General features: G+C 37.4%; 1 protein-coding gene across 4 annotated transcripts in view; it reads right to left on the reverse strand.

Annotated features, from left to right (window-relative positions):
- MEE22 (maternal effect embryo arrest 22) overlaps positions 1-16,482 on the reverse strand; it is a 33,311-nt gene that overhangs the window by 13,378 nt on the left and 3,451 nt on the right. The window contains exons 4-8 of one of the 4 annotated variants that reach the window (XM_088986501.1): positions 3,179-4,248; positions 2,983-3,025; positions 2,612-2,889; positions 1,190-1,320; positions 225-1,081 (exon numbers count right to left, since the gene is read on the reverse strand). In XM_088986501.1, the coding sequence (XP_088842627.1) occupies positions 225-1,081; positions 1,190-1,320; positions 2,612-2,889; positions 2,983-3,025; positions 3,179-4,248 (2,379 nt within the window). Of the gene's footprint in view, positions 1-224; positions 1,082-1,189; positions 1,321-2,611; positions 4,249-16,482 lie in introns of all 4 variants that reach the window. The other 3 variants (XM_088986491.1, XM_088986482.1, XM_088986473.1) reach the window with 3 other exon arrangements.

Consider the following 16,482-nt stretch of genomic DNA (forward strand, 5'->3'; position numbering starts at 1 on the left):
AAACAAGAGAGAATTTTCCAAAAATTAGATACTACCTTTCTCCCAAAGAAACATTTAAAAATAAACAGAATTAAAAGAAACTTTAATGCTGTCAATACCCAATGGTGATATAGAATCACAAACCTAGTATGTAGAAAAGTTAGTAATAAATGTTAAGAACATGAAAACAGAAGGATCACAAAAGAGAGGATATAGTAAAGACAAGAACGATGAAACACACATACCATGCTGCATGCAATAAGCTCCACCAGTGAAAGAATATCACTTAAGTAACTCAAAGTCCTATCAATAACAGATCTAGATTGAACAGAATTACAACTTTCACAATCATATGAGCTACAGGAGATATCAAAGTCCAAATCTAGAATGCAGAGACCCTCTTTATACTGAGAAATTTCATCAGCCACTTCATCCATTTGGGGCAAGACTGTGTAGTTTAATGAATCAGGATGTTCCATCTCATGTTGATTTTTGATCCCTGGAATAGCACAACTCTGAAGTTTCTCTAGCAAGAACAGTGTAATTTCATCAACAGAAAAAGCACTTTCAGAAAATGGGCATCTTCCACATTTATGAAACCCAGTCCAATTGTCACATGTTGTAGGAGAAGATGTAGATATGATACCAAATGATGAATTTCCTCCCTCAAGAACCAAAACTAGAGATTTGATGGTGGCCATAACAAGTCTGAAGTTGCTCAATGTGAAATACTTTTCTCGACATAGATAAGCAAACACATGGAGAACTTTCAACATCAAAGCATAATCAGATTTGCACATTCGAAGAATGTTATAAGATGCCTCACAAATAAAACTAGTATAATCAACTGCTGCACAAATGGATGCTAAAATAATGCTTCCAGCTATCAACTGCTCATGAGTTGCCCTTTTAGAGGACGGAAACATAGTTATGTCATCTGAAAAGATGTTGCTCGTTGAACTAGGTGGAACCAATGGTTCAAATTGAGCGTCACTATACACCATCACTTGACCATCTATAAGGAAATTCTCCATGAGGCTTAGCAGGATTTCCAATTGGCATAATTCAAAAAACATGCACCTTGTTTCCACATCATCCATTACTGCCAGAAGATAACATTAAATTGATTAAATTAAAGAGGATTCATGGATATTGAAGTATCGCAACAAAAGAATAGCATAGATATAAATATTGTAATGTAAGAGCAAACCTGCTTTAATATGTGCTGCAAATGAATCTGAACAAAGATATGCATCACTAGTCAAGAAATTTCTGAATTTCACAGAAGTGACCACAGCAAAGTTATGCAGCAATGATGAAAAGAAGACACAGACCTTCTCCCTAAAGCAATAAGTGGAGAAAGAAAATCAGCAACAATAATCAATTATTTTAAAACTTAAGATAGAATCTACCAAAAAGGATAGAAACATAAGATAGAATCAATCAAATATCTTTGCGATTGAAAAAACAAAATCTAAAACCATTATCTTTTCTTTGATAAGTAAAATCTAAAATTAAAATCAACAACCTATAATAACATTTCTATGTGATAAGAAGCACACCAACTATAAAACCAAAAGTAGCTGTGTCAATTACAACTCATTCTCAAGACCGCCAGCTGCTTGATTTTAAATAAGAGACTTTTTACAACATCCCTAGCAGGGGCAGAACCAGGTATAAAGATGGGGGGTCCTTGGCCCCTCAAACTTTTTTTGTTGAAACCAGCATTACTTATATATAGCCACTGAGTGAAGGCAGGGGCGGACATGTAACTGTTTCTTTCCCATTCTTTCATAACAGTAAGCATTATAACCATTTCTCCATTCATATCCTTCATCTCTAATCACCCACAGCCCTCATTTACCCCTACAGAATCCATCACCAGATCCTAAGTTAGTGGGACTCCTTCCTTTCCTACATCAAGAAGCTTTGAGGGAACATTATAAAACTATGGAACTAACAAAGTGTTGGAAATCTAAAATGAACCTTAAGACAATAGGCATCATTGCACATATAAAACTCATTATACAACTAAACCATACATAATTAAATAGAACATAGCCATGGCCATGAGGTACAGCATCTTCTATCACAAGTAAATAAAACAAACGAACATTCATTTATGTTCATTTGCTATTTTCAATTTTTCTGTTCTAGCCTGTTGGTTTTCTTAAGTTTAATGTATAATATCATCTACTATTTTTGGATAAAACAAACTTTATCTATTATGTTCTTTTGGAGTTTTAATCTACACACATTTACATTTCAAATTTTCAACCAAAATAATGTATCTTTCATTTTATGGTTGTAATATTTCTAATGGATCAATCGAAACTTTCTGAAGTTCTACTAAATCTAGACTAAATTTTGGACAGGAAAGTTTTACTTCAGTTGCCATTGAAGTGAAAGCATTTAAGTGGAATTAATTCAATTTCCATAGATGTTTCATTTTTGAAACTATTTTTGCAAGGGACCTGAATAAATGAAATGGGATATAGAAGAAATACTAAGGCATAATAAAGATGCAAGTTTAAGCTTAGCAGAAACACACAAAAGAAAAAATTGTAGATCCCCTCGAAATATAAGATACTAGAAAAATTATATATAAATAGTATGGCAGAAATCCACTTACTCAGGTAAAAGGTTTTGCTCAATCATGAGGGCAAGCAGAATTTTTTGCACAGCCCAATCTGTCTGAGAAGCCATAGAGCTCCGAGATAAACAAGATTCCGTAGCACAGAGTATCCGAGAAATGTTGCTTTCCTTCTTTGAGCTTGAAAACACAACACAATACTTGGAATTTCTCACATTTTTAAATCCGGAATTGCTTGCACAAAGAATTTGTGTCTCCTCAGTTCCAGAAATTAGAATTTGTTTAGCCATCTCCATCCCCATGTCCAACCCCCCAACCTGGGGAACCGAAGATTTTCCAGCATCTATTGCATTATGAGACACATTTTCATTATTTTCTAAATGTTCAAAAAACGTAACAGAATTTTTTACCTTATGCAGATTGGAATCAATTTCCACATCAATGACATCAAAGCTGCAAGACATAATGAAATTGTCATTTGCACATTTTCTATGGATGCCCTCCTCTGACAAACAAATGGAGAAATCCCTTTCAAATGTTTCAATGCTAGGAATTTTGATTTCAGGTAAATCCGGTGATAGAGGATTTTCAATTGCCATCCTATACCTTTCCTCATCAACAGTATTATCCAACTCCAGCAGCTTCATATAATCTCCAGTAGACACATTTTCAAAGCATATTTCTTTTTCTTTGCTGCTCACAACAGCATCAATTGTTTCTTCCCTGCAAGGATGATGAGTTTCTCTTAAGCAATTCACAGGTGATACAGCTAGGTTGTAGACAGCTGCATCTTCAAAGTCCTCAATTTCAACCATGTTCATCTGCTTACTCTTAGCATTATCAGTACAAGGATGAAAATTATTTTTTTCAGACACCTTTCTCCTTTTTCTAGATCCATAGTTCTTGGCATGTAGGTCATCAGACGATTTAGAAACTAGACATTTTCCATCTTGCAAGATAGCTGGCTTTGCATTACTTCGCGAAAAAATTGCAGGAGGCAGATTATTTTTATGATTTAACATATCATGTAATGAAGACAACTTTTCTTCTATCTGCAGATGCAACCTCTTATCCTCAGAATATAAATACTCAATACATTCCACTGCATCCTGCATCCTCTTCTTCTTCCTGCCACTAGATTTACTATTTTCATGGTCATTTGACTTCAAACACAGATTTTTTGGCTTTCTATGAACTGGTGTTATGTCATCTTCATTAACCACTGCAAGCTTTTTGTCAGACTTCAATTTGGTAACTTTCCCAGCAAATCCAGGAATTGCTGATCCCTGTTTTGAGTTCTCTTCCACCAATTTTTCTGATGTTTTTACAGAAAAAGAACCTCTTCCATGTGACCCTACCAACTCTCTATCAGAAAAGGAAGCAGTAGTGGAATACATGCAAGAACTCTGTGACTTGTTTCTGACAGATCCTCCAATCAGAGACTGCAATTCAGAACTAATACCTGAGACTGAGACTGGTTCAGTAAAGCTCTCTCCAGATATTGGAAAAAATGGGCCAGTACATTCTGGTGTTGACCCAAGATTTTCGAAGTCATCATTGATTGTGTAATGAGGTCGCCCAAGCTCAATTTTACTTTGCTGATATAAGTTCCATGGTTCTGTACCAGATAGTTTGTTTTTCAAGTTCAACAGTTGAAGATTTAAGTTGTCATTGGCCTGCAAGATGACATAGAAAATTCAATAAAAAAACATAAGTAAAATTCCATATGCTTTGAAGGTAGAGTATCATTTGTTGGGGATGTGAAAACTTAGAAGAAGCAGTGTGGAAACCAGCAAAAGTAAAAATGCTAAATTCACAACCTATTTCTTTGTTTACTCCCCAATCAGAGCATGATGCAAAAAGAACAATTAAGAGATGAGCCTGGTTAATGGGAAGAATAAAGCTCCAACTAGATTATTAGAGTGCAGACACAGGATGCTCCTCAAATGAACCTTTCAAAATACAGGTAGATGACCCCATGGTCTGGTATATGGGCTTCCCCTAATCCTACAGAATCCAGAAATCATAACAGTATTGGATACTCATAACATCAAATCAGAGGTCTCATGGATATGGGCACTTTCTTGGAGGTCTCATCATGGATACTTATAAAATCAAATTGGAGCTGGAGATTCATGATTTAGCCCATATCAAGGTAAAGCTCACATGAAACCTCTGAAGAAAGTGTGAAGTCTGCTTAGAAATCACAAGAGTATTGACACTTGAGAACTTTCCAAATATCTCTCAAGGAGTAAGGCCAAGACCTATGTCTAATCATAGCCCTAGTAGCATGGTGATCTCACCACAAAATAAGGATAAAAACTCTGCTTCCAAAAAGAGAAATGAGAAAAGGAATAGGTGCAGTTGGTCATCATAATAAAGTAACAGTAATGTCCATGCCTCCATGAGCATATGGATAAGCCCACCTAATCCGTTCATGAGACACCCTACTCATGCCTTGGCCCAAGCGATAGGCCAAGTCCTATTCATGTCTTGATCTCCTACTAATCCCATGGCCAGTGGCCTATCCATGCCACCGCCGAGGCAAATTGTCAAGGACTCACAAACCACCATCACCTGAAGAATCTGACGTCCTCGTTCAAGCAACATGCACATCGGTGCTATCAGGTTACACTCCATGTGTATTTGGATTATATTACATGGTCCGATATGCAACCCCACCGTAAAAATGTTCTCTCTAAAAAGTGTATGTTATCTTGTATATATTTGATGCCTATTAATAAAGCTGTATGAAGCACAATAGAAATGCATGTTTCTTATGCCTCTAACTATGCTGGAGGCATACACCTTAAGCATCTATAGTCCTCTATACTGTGCACCTCCAGGTGTTTACTTAACACCTTGCCTAGACGTGTGCCTTTTAAAACACTGGAAGAAAGGATAAGCCAGTGTTATACCAAGAAAAAAAAATTGAAAAGTTAAGCTATCAAGAGAAAACCAAATGGAGACAATTTATAAGAGTTGCTTGGTTAAAAGATGGTTAACAATAATACCAAATTCTTCCAATTCTTCCATAAAACCAAAAAAAAAAATGCTAGAAACTGAGGAAACTGCATAAAAAGGTGCATATCCAACTTGGAGGGGCAAGAGAATCATTTTCTTTTTTTATTGGAATCAGTAGCATTCATTAATGAAGTAGTAAAAGGAGTACAACTGTCAACCACACACAACAAGAGTGTTGACCCCAGAATTTATCTCAAATATTACAATACAGCCCAAAACATATCATCCCTGAAGGTCCCTTGCTTTGCCAAGCAGCCAAGGTATCAGTTAAACAATTTGCTGATCTCCTAATCATTTTCTATTACAAGTCTCTCTATATGATTATATCATGAGTCGTGGAAAACAAGACAAGGCTGGATGGATTAGGCTTCCAAAACATGACAAACAATTTTCTGATCTCCTAATCATTTTCTATTACAAGTCTCTCTATATGATTATATCATGAGTCATGGAAAAGAAGACAAGGCTGGATGGATTAGGCTTCCAAAACATGACAAACCAATAAGCAAAAGACTTGGAAAAGCTATTCTTAAAGGAGTCGGAAGCCCTAATGACTTGGGGGGAGTAAAGTTTGAGCGCCTAAGGCCTGATGATTTACCACGACTTTCTTCATGATATACTGGAGTATATTGCAATATGGTATTTTGAAACCACTTAACTAGATCATTCAAACAAAGGCTCAATGCTGCTATCATCTTGGTTTTTGAAAAGAAAGCAAACTCAAAACTACAGGATTTGAAACCAGTCTCATTGGTAGCATATACAAATTGTTGGCAAAAAAAGGCAAAAGGTAATGAAAAGTTTTCTCAGCTTCATTATCTTCCCCCTGTCAAGGTGCTTTTTGAAAGGAAGGAAAATACTTGATGCTCATTGGAAATGACATTGCCATGACAAAATTGTTTCCTTTTACTATCAAAAAAAAGAGGGCCATTAGCAATGTCCACATGGAATTTTTTGTTGAAAAAACAGTAAATTATTGGATTAAAAAGAAAACATAACCACAGCAAGAAGTTGTGCCATACAAGAAGCTAATTACAAAAATAAATAAATAAGAAATGAAAGAAAGAGCTATACAGGGGCACCAATGTACTCCAACCTCTTTAACACATGTCCACATGGAAAAGGCTTATGATTGTGTCATAGAAGAAACTTGCATGCAAGGTTCAAAATATCGATACAGGGCGATACGCTGGTAGGGCGTATCAGCCTGTATCGGTACTGTTTTTTATGTGTTTTTTTTTTTTTGAAACTGGTTCAGAGGGGCTGGTTTAAGGCCGGTCTAACCGCTGAACCACTTACCGACCCGAAACACCCCCTGTGGGGGCGTATCGGGAAGGCTCTGATACGGCCCGTATCAGCCGATACGTGACGAAATTTTGATCCTTTCTTGCATGTTCTTAGGTAGGGAGATCTATTTTTTCTTCTTTTATTCATCTTATTTCATGTGTAATAGAATCACTCAGTCATATTGGCATTAAGTCCAGGCAGTGGGGGTTACATAGAAGGTTCCTAAGCAGGAGATTACCTATCTAAATTTAATCTACTCCAATTTGTGGATGACATATTGTTCCTTCATGGTGCCTCTCAGTTTCAGATGCTCTATCTCAGATGCAACCTTGGACAGTCTGAGGCAATATCTGATCTTCATATCAACCTATCAAAGAGGAAAGCACAATGGTAGGGTCAGTGAACAATATGGAAGATCTAGAGGTAACACTTGGATGCAAATTAGGAAATCTCCCTAACAAATTGCATAGGTCTACCTCTGGGAACAATATGTGCATCCAAATCTATCTATATAGGACCAAGTGCTGGAAAGAATGCATAAGGGATTGCATGTTAGAAATGCTGCTACCTCTCCAAGGAAGGTACATCACCCTTGTTAAAAGTGTGCCAGTCAACTAATCCTTTTTTGTAAGAAACAGTAACTTTCATTGGTTAGAATAATTTAAGTACAACTGTCACCACCGAAAGAATGGTGGAGAACCTTCATGAAAGATTCTTACAAAACAGCCCAGAACAAAGCCTCCCTATTTACTCCCTGTTTTGCTAAAACATCAGCAATACCATTTGCTGAACTTCTTTTCCACTTGACCTGCACCCCAATCTCCTGAGTTAAAATCAAAATTTCCCTTAAATACTGCCTGAAAGACCAAGCACCCAAGCTTCTCGTATGCAATCAGCCATCCAGTCTACGTCACTAACAGAACAGAGAAACTACAATGAAATCTTCTTTAGAAGGGCTGGAAGGATGTACTTAAGTATCATTTGGTGGATGGGAAAATGTCAGCTTGCCATTAAAAAATGGAGTGTTCTTTTTTTGTGAAAAGGTAAAAGTATTATATTCATTAACAATAATTATTTACATTTCAATAGGGAGTAGGCTGACTTTAATTAAGGCTACACTTGCCAACCTTCCAACCTACTTCCTTTCTGTGTTCAGGATTCCTCTAAGGGAGGCTATGAAACTGGAAGAGAGAATGAGGGACTTTCTATGGGAACCAGGAGAGGTGAAAAATGATCACTTGATCAGATGGGAGATAGTTAACAAACCAAAGGAAGAAGGGGGTTTAGGGATAGGGAACATAGTGTTGAAGAATGTAGCCCTTCTAGGGAAGTGGCTATGGAGATGGCCCCGAGAGATATCTCGTCGAGCTACCCTTACTACACCTTGGAAGGCTATACATGGTATTCTCCCTCTCTTCCTCAGATTCATCAGGTATGATGCTTGTTCTGGTAATGCTATTCTTTTCTGGGAGGATATTTGGGTGGGTACTCAACCCCTCAAAGATTGTTTCCCTTCGCTCTATTCATTTTCCCTTTACGAACATGAGCCAATTGCAACTTTTCTCCTGAGCCCGTTAAACCCCTTATCTTTAAACTGGGACTTTGGATTTTGTAGAGGGTTAAGGGATGGTGAGTCGAATTGTGTTATTGAGCTAATTCATTTACTAGAATCCGTTTGCTTGGACCCCACTTCTTCTGATCAACAGATTTAGACTCCTCTTCCAAAAGGTACTTTTACTTGCTCTTCTTTTCTAAAATCCCTCAGTTCTAACCCCCTCTTACCAAGGATTCCCTATCAAAGAAGTCTGGGCACGACCTATTCCCCCAAAAATTGTTGTATTATGTTGGGAAGTCTTCTATGGGAAGATCAATACTTTGGAAAACTTACAGAAAAAGAGACCCTCGCTTTGTCTTTCCCCAAATAGGTGTTCCTTGTGTAAGGCCAAGAATGAGGACTGTGTCCATTTGTTGATCTCCTATTCCTTTGCTACAGCTATATGGAGGTGGAGCCTTTGTCTATTTGGAGGTAGGTGGTCTCTGCCTTCTGATTTAAGCTTGTTATTCAACCCATTTGTCTTTGTTTGGCACACTAGAAGAGGTAAGGTCATGTGGAGATGTGTCAGGACAGCCACTCTATGGACTTTTTGGGAGGAAAGGAATGCATGAATTTTTTTAGAGAATGAAAGAGGGTTAAATGAAATGAAGGATTGTATCCTAACAAGAGCAATCCTTTGGCTGAAAACTATGGATATCTTTGATGACTTCTCATTTGATGATTTGTGGAGAAATTGGCTAGTAATAGCCAACACTTCAACAAAGAAAGATAGAATTCTGTCATAATGGGTTCCGCCTTTGGAAGGTGTCATTAAGCTGAACTTTGATGGAAGCAGCCAAGGCAATCACGGGCCTTCAGGTATAGGGGGTATCCTGAGAAATAAGGACACTAACATAATTTCCCTATTCTCAGGACCGATGGGAGTGGGGGATTCCACAAGGGCAGAAATACTTGCTGCAGTACAAGGAATTCAGATCGCCAACCAGCTTGGGGTGGAGCATCTCCTAGTTGAAGGGGACTCTCAAGTGATACCCAGGTGGCTCCTAAACTTGGATACCACCATTTGGAGCTACAAAGATCTCATCAAAAAAGTAAAGTGGCTAACCAGCAATATGAGAGTTGAGGAAAAATGGGTTAGTAGTCTGCTAATTCTTTGGCTGATGCTCTAGCCAAACAGGGGGTTTCTAGGGAAGATCTTTTTTGTGCTTCTATGTAAGTTGTTATTAATTCGGAAATTTGTACTTAACCATCCCGGAGAGGTTGCAACTCGTACCTTTCCAAGAGGACTTTGTACTATTTTTATTGCTGATTTATAAAATCATTTCAATTATCAAAAAAAAAAACAAGAATTATTTACAGCCCTTTCTGCAATCAGATTCTGTACAGTAATCCAGAGGGCAACTAAGGGTGTGTTTGGTTCCCTAAAATGGATGCAATAATAAAATAGTGATACATTAATTAATTAATAAAATGATAAATTATTAATAAACTATTAATAAAATAGAAATAGATTATAGTACTATAATAAAATATTAATAAATTAATAACAAATACTAAAATATTAATAATTGTATAATAAAATCATAATGTGTTAATAATTAAGTGATAATAAATTAATATTAAAATAATAAAACAAATATAATAAAATATTAACAAAACTAATAAGAAAATAACAATAAAATATAGTAAAAATAATAAATTATTACTAAACTAGTAATAAAATATTAGTAAAGTAATAATAAAATAATGTATTAATAAAATATTCAAAAAATTATAGAATAAGATTCTAAGATTGTAATTATTAAATAATAATAAATTATTAATAAACTTGTAATCAAATATTAATAAATCAATAATGAAATACTAGAGTAATAATTAAATAATAATAAAATATTAATAAACTAATACAAAACTGAAAAACTTCGGTTGATTCCAGTTCCAGTATCCTGATGAACCAAACAGAAACAATTGGGATCCAGCTCTAATTCCCACTGAACCAAACAAGCGTTGAAAATAGGCAATTCCAGTTCTGATTCCAGGGGATTTCAATTCCAATTCCAATCCCAATGATGACATTGGTATAATTCACGCCATATTTCTCTGCTACAAGTATACACCACAAACTTTTAGTTTCAGTGTTGACATGCCAAAGGCATCTACCCAACAAAGCAGTAATGAAAAATGGTTTTTCAAAACTGAAAGTTTTCATTAAAAGATAAAGATTTCATTAAACACAAAAAAGAATGTAACAAGGGGAATGTGATAATGAATCACCCAAGAGAAGAACTGAACACCAAGATGCTAGCTCTCCCAATAATCAATAACTGAAAGTTTATCAAAAAGAATCAATAACTGAAAGCTTTACAGGCATCCCTTAGAGAGGCACAAAATGCTACCTCTCCCAATAAAATACATATCACATTTGATCCCAATACAAACAATTTCTATTCACCCCTTGCTTAGCTAAAACATCCATCATTCCATTAGCCGATATTCTCACCCACTGTATCCTCACATTCATATTTCTGGTAAGCCATTTAAATTTCTTGATCTCGTCTCAATAGCACCAAATTATAGAATCTGGGTCTATTAACCATCCCACATCAGTTTTGAGTCCCCTTCAATCTACACATTTGAGAGATACCATGGGTGAAAAGATGGATGCAGTGAACCAGAAAACTAGCCAAAACACTTTATCAATAAAAAGATAAAGCTACAGCTTTAAGGTAGCCTCAGCTACCCTACACAAACTTGACCATAGGACATCAGCTAACAGATCTTTAACTTTTAACTTTACAAATTAGTCCAGAAGCACTTTTCCCTGTTTACCCCTTGCCTTGCTAAGTGATCTGCTAAACCACTGGCTGATCTTGGGATCCATTGAAGAACCAACTGCATATCCTTTGACAGACTCCTAAACTTTCTGATTTCATTTTTGAAGCACCAAGGAGTCTTCTCAGTTCGTTTTAGCCAGCTCATTACAACTTTAGAGTCTCCTTCAACTATCAGCCTCCTTACCCCCAACTCCATGGCTTTTTGAATCCCAAATACCACACTGTCTTCAACTCAGCTGTTGTCATATCCCCTACCCCAAGCAGTCCTGAGAACAAAGCCAAGATTAGTACATTTACATCCCTTATTACCATAAAAAATTCCAAACGGACCCGGGTTGCCAAAACTACTACCATCAAAATTCAGTTTGAAGAATCCGTTTTAATATGGGTCCCAATCGCTTAGGATTTTTTTTGATGAATTCTCTTAGGATTTTAATTTTTGAGGATGATGAAGCTTCAACTGTGCCCCACAATCTGATTATATCATTAAGAGTGACCAAGAATAAACTCAATGATCTCACCCAATGTGCCACCTTTACCACGATGCTTTCTATCAATAATTCTTTGCTTCCTCTCTTCCCTCAAAAAATTCTTAAATTTCTTTTCTCCCAAACTGTAAATAGGACTGCAGCCCTTGTACATTTCCATATCTCCCCTTTCTTTTTGGCCACCTGAAAGTAGTAGCATCAAACAACTTGTCCAGACTATTTGGACTGTTCCACCTGCAACCAAAAAGAGAAAAGAACCAATCCCAAATACAGCAAGCACACGGGCAGGAAATTAGAAGATACACAGTTTCACAACTAGATTCGAACAAAATATACCAATTTAGGGATAGATATCAGCCAAGGCTCTTCCTCTGCAACAAGTCAGAAGTACTAATAGCACAATGGAAGACCTCCAGAAAAAGGCACCCACTTTGGGAGCAACAGGACAGCACCAAACCTCTTTGACTAGGAAAGGCCAAGGGGAAGCAACTGAAGAAGACAAAGAATTAAAGGAAGAGGCACAACTGAACACCCCTGAAGGATGACTAGACCAAATACAGCTATCCTCCTTACTGTCATCAAAGAAAACCCTATCAAGAATTTGTAGGAGATCTGAATCAAAGTCCAATTCTGTATATCTTACATTCCTACAGAAGCCCAAATTCCAACCAAAACCAGAACCAGGGGAAGAGGGAGTTACAAATTCAGAAATGGGTTTGCCTTTGAAAGATGAGAGAGCAAACAACGAAGGGAATACCTCCTTTAAAGGAGCCTTACCCACCCATGGATCTTCCCAGAATTTAATTTTGTTACCAGAGTTGAGGTCAAACTTGATGTGATTAAGAAAATGCAGGAGAACCTTATGAATAGCTTTCCAAGGAGATGTGCTGGACACTCTGTTAGACACTCCATTATCCCAACCATTCTTGGAGAGACCATGAATGCTGACCACCACCTTATGCCACAATTTATCTGTTTCTCTCAAAAATCTCCACAACCACTTACCTAATAGAGCCATGTTCTTTCTTTGATTCATCTAAACCTAACCCACCACAATCCTTCCTTCGACACACCAATTCCCACCTAACTAGGCGATCCTTTTTTTGATAAGTAACCTAACAAGGTGATCTTTCTTCTCCCCACCCCCCACCCCTCGGTTACCATAGAAAATCCCAAATAATTTTCTCAACCCTCTTTACAATGGCAAAGGACATACTAAACACTACCAATTTCTTTTCAAACCTTTCCACTACAGAGTTCCAAAAAGCTAAGGTTCTAGGTTTTGCACCAAGAGGAAGCCCTAAATATTTCAATGGCCAATCAGTTGTCAAGCACCCTAACTCTCCTACCCACAATCCTAATTCTTCTTGCTCCATATTAACCCCTGCCACGACACGCATGTTTAGATTCACCTTGAGATTCAACACACTCAAAGAAGCTCCCCAACAATTTAAAACTTGTATCCCCTTACTCACCCTCAACTTCATAAAAAATAATGATATCATCAGCAAATTGAAGATGAATTACCTCCACATTATCTCTTCCAACTATCCAACCCTTTATTAACCCCACCCTATCTGCTCTAAAGATCAATCTGCTGAACACCTTTGTGATGAGAGTAAACAAAAAGGGGGAAGGGGATCCCCTTGTCTCACCCTTTGCAGGAACCAAAAAAATCTTTGACTACCCCTATTAACCAATACTAAAAAGTGGCAGGTTTGCATGCACCCTCTTATTCATTTGCACCATCTATCACCAAACCCACTCTTCTTCATCACTTCAAGCAAAAAATCCCAATCCACAAAATTATAGGCCTTTTCCGGATCTAACTTGTCCACACAATCCCCTTTCTTCCTGATTTTCGAAACTCTTCAACACATTCATTAGCCATAAGTATTTGACCAGAGATTTGCCTCTCTTGAATAAAAGCTCCTTGAAACTATGAGATAATTAAAGGAAAGGCCTTTTTTAAATGAAGAGAGTACCTTGGTAAGAATCTTATACTGGCTAGTCACCAAACTAGTTGTTCTGAAGTCCTTAGGGTGGCAAACACAAGATTTCTTAGGGATCAGGGCAATGAAAGTTGCATTGATACCCATGTTTTGATAATCCCTCTACGAAAAATTCCTCAAACATTATTTTTTTATAATTAATTCCTCAAACATTAATCATCAAAAAGAAAATTCCTCAAACAATTTCATAAGATCCCCTTTCACCCATTCCCAACAGTCCTGATAAAAGGCCAAGATAAAACCATCAGGGTCTAGTGCATTAGACCTATCCATAGAGAATACAGCATTCTTTTCCTCTTCCTCTTCAAATTTTCTCCCCAACTCTCTGCTCTAAGGTCTCTCCAAAACTGGCCAATCCAAACCCTCTATCTTCCATCTCCTAGAAACCAGCCACCTATAAATTGATTTAAAATGATCCACAAAGGCCTTAGCAATGTCTTCATGTTGAGTGGTTGCACGGTACCTTCTTCTAGTTCCAACATTGAGACAATTCTTCTTAGTTGCTATCTTGTGAAAATAATTTGTATTATCGTCTCCTTTGATCCATCTCATTCTTGATTTTTACTTCCAAGTCATCTACTCTCTCAACATTATAATTTCCAAATCTTCTTTCAATCTTACTCTCTTCTCTTTTTCTCATCCTGCCATCTTTTTTATCAATTTCTTCAATTTGGCTTATCAATGCTAATTTTCTTTCTTCAATTCTTTTAAATTTGTCAAGATTTCACTCTTTAATCTTTGCTCTCAGATTTTGAAGTTTCTTATAGAATCTAATCCCTTCCCAATCAACCTAGGAAAAATCCTCCTCCCAACATTCTCTCACCATATGTACAAACTCTGGAACAATGAGCCACATATTCTCAAATCGAAAAGGGGTTGGCCCTCCACCATTTAATTCTTGACAAAGACAAATTGGCCAGTGATCTAAAGTTAGCCTTGGAAGAATTCTACCAATCAATTTATCCCAGTGCTCCTCCCAATCTGAGGAAACAAGAAATCTATCCAATTTTGAGCACATAGAATTCTCCATGCAATTGGTCCAAGTAAATTTATTTTGTTCATTTGCAATTTCATTCGACTCCAACGTCTCTATCAGCCTATTGAACTTCCTCATGCTATTGGTTACCTGTCGTCTAGGGTTACTAGACTTGGCTATATATCTAATCACATTGAAATCACCTCCTAGACACCACGGGCCTAGCTAGAATCCTCATATATCAGTCCATTCTTCCCACAATTCATTCCCTTCCCTATATGATGTAGGCCCATAAACATTTTTTACAACCCAAACGAAATTGTCATCCACGCTCTTCAATTTCACGAAGACTCCACGGGCCTATCAGCCTATTGAACTTCCTCATGCTATTGGTTACCTGTCGTCTAGGGTTAGACTTGGATATATATCTAATCACATTGAAATCAGCTCCTAAACACCACAGGCCTAGCTAGAGTCCTCATATATCAGTCCATTCTTCCCACAATTATTCCCTTCCCTATATGATGTAGGCCCATAAACATTTTTTACAACCCAAACAAAATTGTCATCCACGCTCTTCAATTTCACGAAGACTGAAAATCTGTCAATCAACTCCTCTAAACATTCGACAGATTCTTTATTCCAAAGGCTAATAATACCCCTTGACCCCGACTTACACCAAGAAGGGGCTTGAGCCCACCCTATACCTCTCCCTCCCCAAATACTCCTTACCCATCTTCTATTGATTTCTTGTACCTTTGATTCCTGCAGCAACACCAAATCTGGCTTTTCCCTCCTAACAACATCCTTAATAATTCTTCATTTCCTTGCACTCCCCAATCCTCTTACATTCCATCTAATTATTTTCATTTACTTGTCTAAATTACTAAAACCCTTTATCTTTAAAACTCTACCCACTGCCTTTCCTTCTCCCACTTCTCTCACTAAACTCCTCTCCCTTGTTCCAATCATCTTTGAGTTTTTCCACCTTGCTTACTTTCCTCTTCCGTTTTTTCTCTTCCACAGCTCCTTCCTTTACAAGAGTTTTTCCTAAACCTGGTTGGTGATCTTCAAACTCATTCTGTCTGCCCACTATCTTAATGGAATCTCCTCATCAGTCCTATAGCCTTATCTACTTTACACCACTCTCATGGATCCCTACCCCCTTCTATCCCTTCCCCCCCAACCACTCTCTCCTTCTCCCCAATCTCCCTTTCTCCTCTATTTGGACCACTATCTCTGCTTTCTACCCTTCTTTCACTTGCACCTTCTGTATTCAATGGTTCTTCGATAGGTTGGACTAAAGCTAGGATATCTACAAGTTCACCAATGCCAACATTAGTACCCGAAAACATAGGAACAAAGTTACCTTGAGGGAAGGGGTGTTTACGGGAACATGACTCAAAGGGGCATCAGTAAACAATCCTATCCCCTTGTTTAGTGGAATCCTTTAGCTAGACACTTTCCGATGCAATTGCAGGGCATGAGTAAGGAAGAAATATTCGAGCATTTGCGTTCTATTTTTGCAGGTACAATTACTGGCAAGCCCAAGACTAGACTGTACTAAGACATTTCCGCTCAACATTGCTCAAAAACTCTATCTACAAGGGTATGTTCTGCCACAAAAATGGCAACTCTACGATGGACAGAATAGAAGTGCTTGTGTGTATATGAGCAAATTGAGGATGCCTTGGGACCATATCCCACAAATGGGGAGTTGAAGGTAAGGGAATT

This window comes from Nelumbo lutea, chromosome 1 (assembly GCF_056320005.1).
Source record: "Nelumbo lutea isolate HS-2025 chromosome 1, American lotus-T2T, whole genome shotgun sequence".
Taxonomy (NCBI): domain Eukaryota; kingdom Viridiplantae; phylum Streptophyta; class Magnoliopsida; order Proteales; family Nelumbonaceae; genus Nelumbo; species Nelumbo lutea.